The sequence below is a fragment of the Aptenodytes forsteri genome, unplaced genomic scaffold (assembly GCF_000699145.1).
Source record: "Aptenodytes forsteri isolate BGI_AS27 unplaced genomic scaffold, ASM69914v1 Scaffold342, whole genome shotgun sequence".
NCBI lineage: Eukaryota > Metazoa > Chordata > Aves > Sphenisciformes > Spheniscidae > Aptenodytes > Aptenodytes forsteri.
Window position 1 is genome coordinate 991852 of NW_008795853.1, and position 4408 is coordinate 996259.

Genomic DNA, 4408 nt, shown 5'->3' on the forward strand with positions numbered 1-4408 from the left:
ATGGGAATCTCACTAACGGACATTCCTGAGTTTGATTTTAATGAGCAAACACTGTACCACCTGGCATGACAAGGCACATAAGCACAAAATAACAGAGAAAGGAATGTGCAGCTGGAAGGAGAAAAACAAGATAAAGACCATGAAGGCATTTCGCATGATCAGAAAGAACGGGCCAATCTGCTAGAGCATAGATGCGCGTGAACACAAGGCTGTAACCTATCTGCAAGCTGCAGGTAGTGCGTGTACACTTCTGCTTGCTATAAAAGATGCTAACAAAAAGCAATAAAGGTCTTTGGTTGCCGTGTCTGCCGGAGTCCGTGCCGCTTTTCACCCCCACAGCGTGGAAGTGCAGTTTGGGTAGTTTGGGTGAGTGAATGGTAGGACTGAGGATAGAAAGGAGTAAACTGAAGAGGAAGCAGCAATGGATGACCACAGTGACAAACGATGCAACAAAAACAATTTAATACTTGCATAAGCAGTGAAAGGTGGAAATGGCACCACTGTCACTCTATTAATGCATACATGCCTCTGATGTCCATCCCTTCCTACATTCTTCACTGCTGTTTTCTTGTCACAGTGAATGCATGCTTGAACTAGGCAATTTGGTTCTTTCACAGGTATCTGCTGTTTTTTGAGTCATTCCATCACATCAGATGATGCTAATCACTTGTTCGATGCTTAATCTTGCTAGACTGTGTAATTTTGGAGTAGTCAAATAGTAGTTAGTTTTCTAAGTCAGAAATGAAAGATAAATTAACAGTTTGTTTATTGGGCATCTGGCCAGTAGAAAATCGGTAAGACGATCCCTTTTTTCAAAGCAGACACAGGTTCAGCTAAAATTATCACATAAATCACCTATTGAAGTCCAACTCATAAGTCTTTAGGATTCTCTCTGCATCAGATCTCTGTTATATGGTCCTCCCTATCCATCCACACCACTTCTCTGTATTTCCATCTTTCATCCTAACTCTCAGAACATTATTTTCTTTGGTCATGGCAAGTGTCTTTTATTAACTGCAAGTTTTCAGAGCCTATCCCTTTTCCACATGTCATCATCTATCTTTTGTACCAAGTAGTTGGGTCCTGTCTCTCATCAGCTGAATACATCAATATTTTATAGCCACTTGTTGAATTTTCAGAAAAGCATCTTACTTTCTTTCGTTGTCCTCTTATTTGCTTTCATTGTCCCAGGTCTCCTAAATATCCACAGAAGTGTATCATCTTTCTTCTTCAAACCCTCCCTAACGATTATCTCTTGTTGCGATGAAATTCGATAACGGTAAGTTTCCTGGTGTACTGAGACCACTGTCTGTTGTACTATCTAAAATGGTTCTCCTCCATCTGTGTGTGTCTGTCATATCCTGTCTTATATTTAGATGTTTGTGAATCTGTATTCTGTTTATACACAACATATATTGAACCTAACTCAACAGGATTCTAGTTCATATATACGTCTTGCAGCCTAGTAATAATCATAATATATGCATGTTGACCATCTGTACGCTTGGCTCTCTACAGCCTCCAGAGCCAGTCTAGCAGCCAAGAATAGCTAGTGCCACAGCAGTCCTAATGAGCCCCATGCAAGGAAAGAAATTTCATCCTGGTTCTGCACTCTGCAAAGACTTCCCCCAAGTCAGAGCTGTCCTGACGGCTGGGCATGCTGGCTTTACAAATCTTTACACAACCTTGAAGTGTAGGAATTCATTTAATGTGAAACAAAGGTGCGTGGAGCAGCTGCATGGCTGTGACAGGTAGCTGAGCTGTGAGATTGATCTGTGTGTCTCTGCTACCTCACATGGCTTATGCTTTTTTTTCTGTGGACAGTCAGCACAGTTGTTCTGCACATCAACAGCTCTGTGTGATTAAATTTTTAAGCGTGGCAGTGTGGTAATGGGTTTAGTGTGGCGATGTCAGGGGGCAACGAGGGCCGACTGCTCTGCAAGGGAAGGTGAGCCATGGGTGGAGCATGATACCAAGCCAGGTGGGAGCAGAGACCTCACCAAGAAGAAGCAGGATGTGGAGCAGCACGTTTGGCTCATGATCAGGGCCAGAGACAGTGATCAGGGTCAGACATAGTCCGGTGATTGCACAGCAAGTCTGTAATGATGAGGCAGGTCCGAGACCAAGCCAGGAAGCCCTGGCAGCAGGTCCGAGCCAGGATCGGAGTCAGAATTGAGGAGGTAGGAGACCAGGTGTAGATGTAGCTGCTGCCCAGCTGCGATGTAGCACAGGTGAGGGCCAGTGGTACAGCCTCAGCTTAAAAGCAGTTCCCAAGGAAAAGGAGGGGGAGGCCCTTGCTTCTAGCTTTCTTCACAACAGGTCTTATCAGCAGAGCAGCTGACCTTGGACTCAGCCAGCTAAACTCTAACATAGCCAACGGCGTTCCTAGAAGGGGGCTGCGCTCTGGGCCTTGACAGCTATCTGCAACACTGCCAGGGCTCACGACTTTTTTGCAAGCTGCAAGATTTCAGTAAAGGCTAGAGACGGTCTTAAAAAGGCACCAGCTATTAATGTCAGGCACATGGATAAACCTCTACTGATGTCTACATTTGCCTAACACCTGGGGTTGAGCAGCCGCTTAGGATGATTATAGAAGATTGAACTTTCTGCCTTTTTTTCCCAGAAGATGACACTTTTCTCAGAAGAGGGGAGACTAGAAATTGCCCAGACGCTGTGGCCCGTAATGCTTTGTCTTTTGCCATAGGTAGCAAGTGTGTTCCCCTCTTAGGTCACTTACCCTTCCTAAATTAGGATTTAGGAGGAAAGACTGCTGAAGCTACTCCATGTGGATTGCAGATGTCAGAGCAACAGGAGAAGCAGAAATTGTTGTCCTGACACAATTGTTCTTTGTTTGAACTGACATGGGCGGAACACTGGTAATATGGTATAGAAACTATAATTAATTTCTAAACAAAAAGCACTTGTTATCATCATGCAAAGCCTTCCCTCCCTAACGGGCTGTTTTACTGTGATGCCTATAAAAACTGACAGTAGCTAAGCTGCTAATATGCAATGACCTCTTCTTGGCATGTTGACCATTCTCGTCGTCTCTTCATACTCTATCATCTTTTGTCTCATAGGTCTGTGTTAACGCTTTGCGGTGTTACCTTTTGTTCTCTATTTGTGTGTCACTCAAGGCAATAGTGCCTGTGAGTGGGACTTCTGTGTGCTATGGTAACATAATTTATGTTAATTGTCTATCATAAGAGATGATAATAATAGGGAGATCAAAATTAAATTACAAAATCAATATGCACATGTACAGTATCATGACTTTGCTATCTGTCTCATAATTATTGATGCATGAACTTCACGCTTGTGAGTTGCAATGATATTTGCTATTTGTTGCCAAATATTAGTGATATTTTTTTCGATCTAGCTGTAAGTATTAATTAATGTGAGTTGTTAAATTTGTACCTATAGTCAGCTTACAGTTATCTGCAGGCAGATTTTTCATGTCACAGATTAATTGCACCACAGATGCAGGCACAGCTTGGGTTTGCCAGGTTTTATTAGCTCTAGCTCAGCACTGGGTCTGCCAGACCTGTGCTGGCTGCACAAGGAATCGTTTAGATGTCTTTGCAATGTGCTTGCCAGTGCTGCTCCCTGTTACTTGATTTATTTGCTTGTGTTGCACTGGAGTCATGCTAAGGTAATTTACTGATTTGCTGTACACTATGCCCCAGAACTAAGCAGCCCTTACCACAGGTAGTAGTGCAGAGACACTACAGCCCATGATTTCACAGTACGGGAGTTTTGGTCACATTTGGTTGTAAGGACTACTGGGTTTAAAAACCCTTCAAAACCAGATTGATGTTTTAATGTGTGTTGTCAAATGACAGCCTGCTTGCTCAAAAGCAATCGGGCAGGCCTGCTGTTAGGGAACTTTCCTGAGGACGGCACAGGTGCCTGCCTAGTTCAAGCAGAGCAGGACAAACCAGACTAACTCTACGGCACAAAGCTGTTCCCGTGTCCCTGCTTCTGTGTCCTCAAGGCAAGACGCTCCTCAAGAGGCTGCAGTCACCTTTTGTGCTTCACGTAGCACAGGCTTGTGTGCAACACCCTGTCAGCTGGGGCTCAGTTGCTTTTTCCATCATTTACTACAGAAAGCTAACTTTGGGTCCTGCACTTGGGTCACAACAACCCCATGCAACGCTACAGGCTTGGGGAAGAGTGGCTGGAAAGCTGCCTGTCGAAAAAGGACCTGGGGGCTGTTGGTCGACAGCTGGCTGAACATGAGCCGGCAGTGTGCCCAGGTGGCCAAGAAGGCCAATGGCATCCTGGCTTGTATCAGAAACAGTGTGGCCAGCAGGACTAGGGAAGTGATCGTGCCCCTGCACTCGGCACTGGTGAGGCTGCACCTCGGATACTGTGTTCAGTTTTGGGCCCCTCACTACAAGAAGGACGT

At 44.8% G+C, this 4408-nt stretch overlaps 1 protein-coding gene across 1 annotated transcript in view; it reads left to right on the top strand.

Moving 5' to 3' along the window:
• Positions 1 to 2105: 2105 nt before the first annotated feature.
• Positions 2106 to 4408, top strand: part of AVEN (apoptosis and caspase activation inhibitor) — a 120036-nt gene continuing 117733 nt past the window's right edge. The window contains exon 1 of the mRNA XM_009283684.1: positions 2106 to 2180. Coding sequence (XP_009281959.1) covers positions 2106 to 2180 — 75 coding nt within the window. The remainder of the gene's footprint in view (positions 2181 to 4408) is intronic.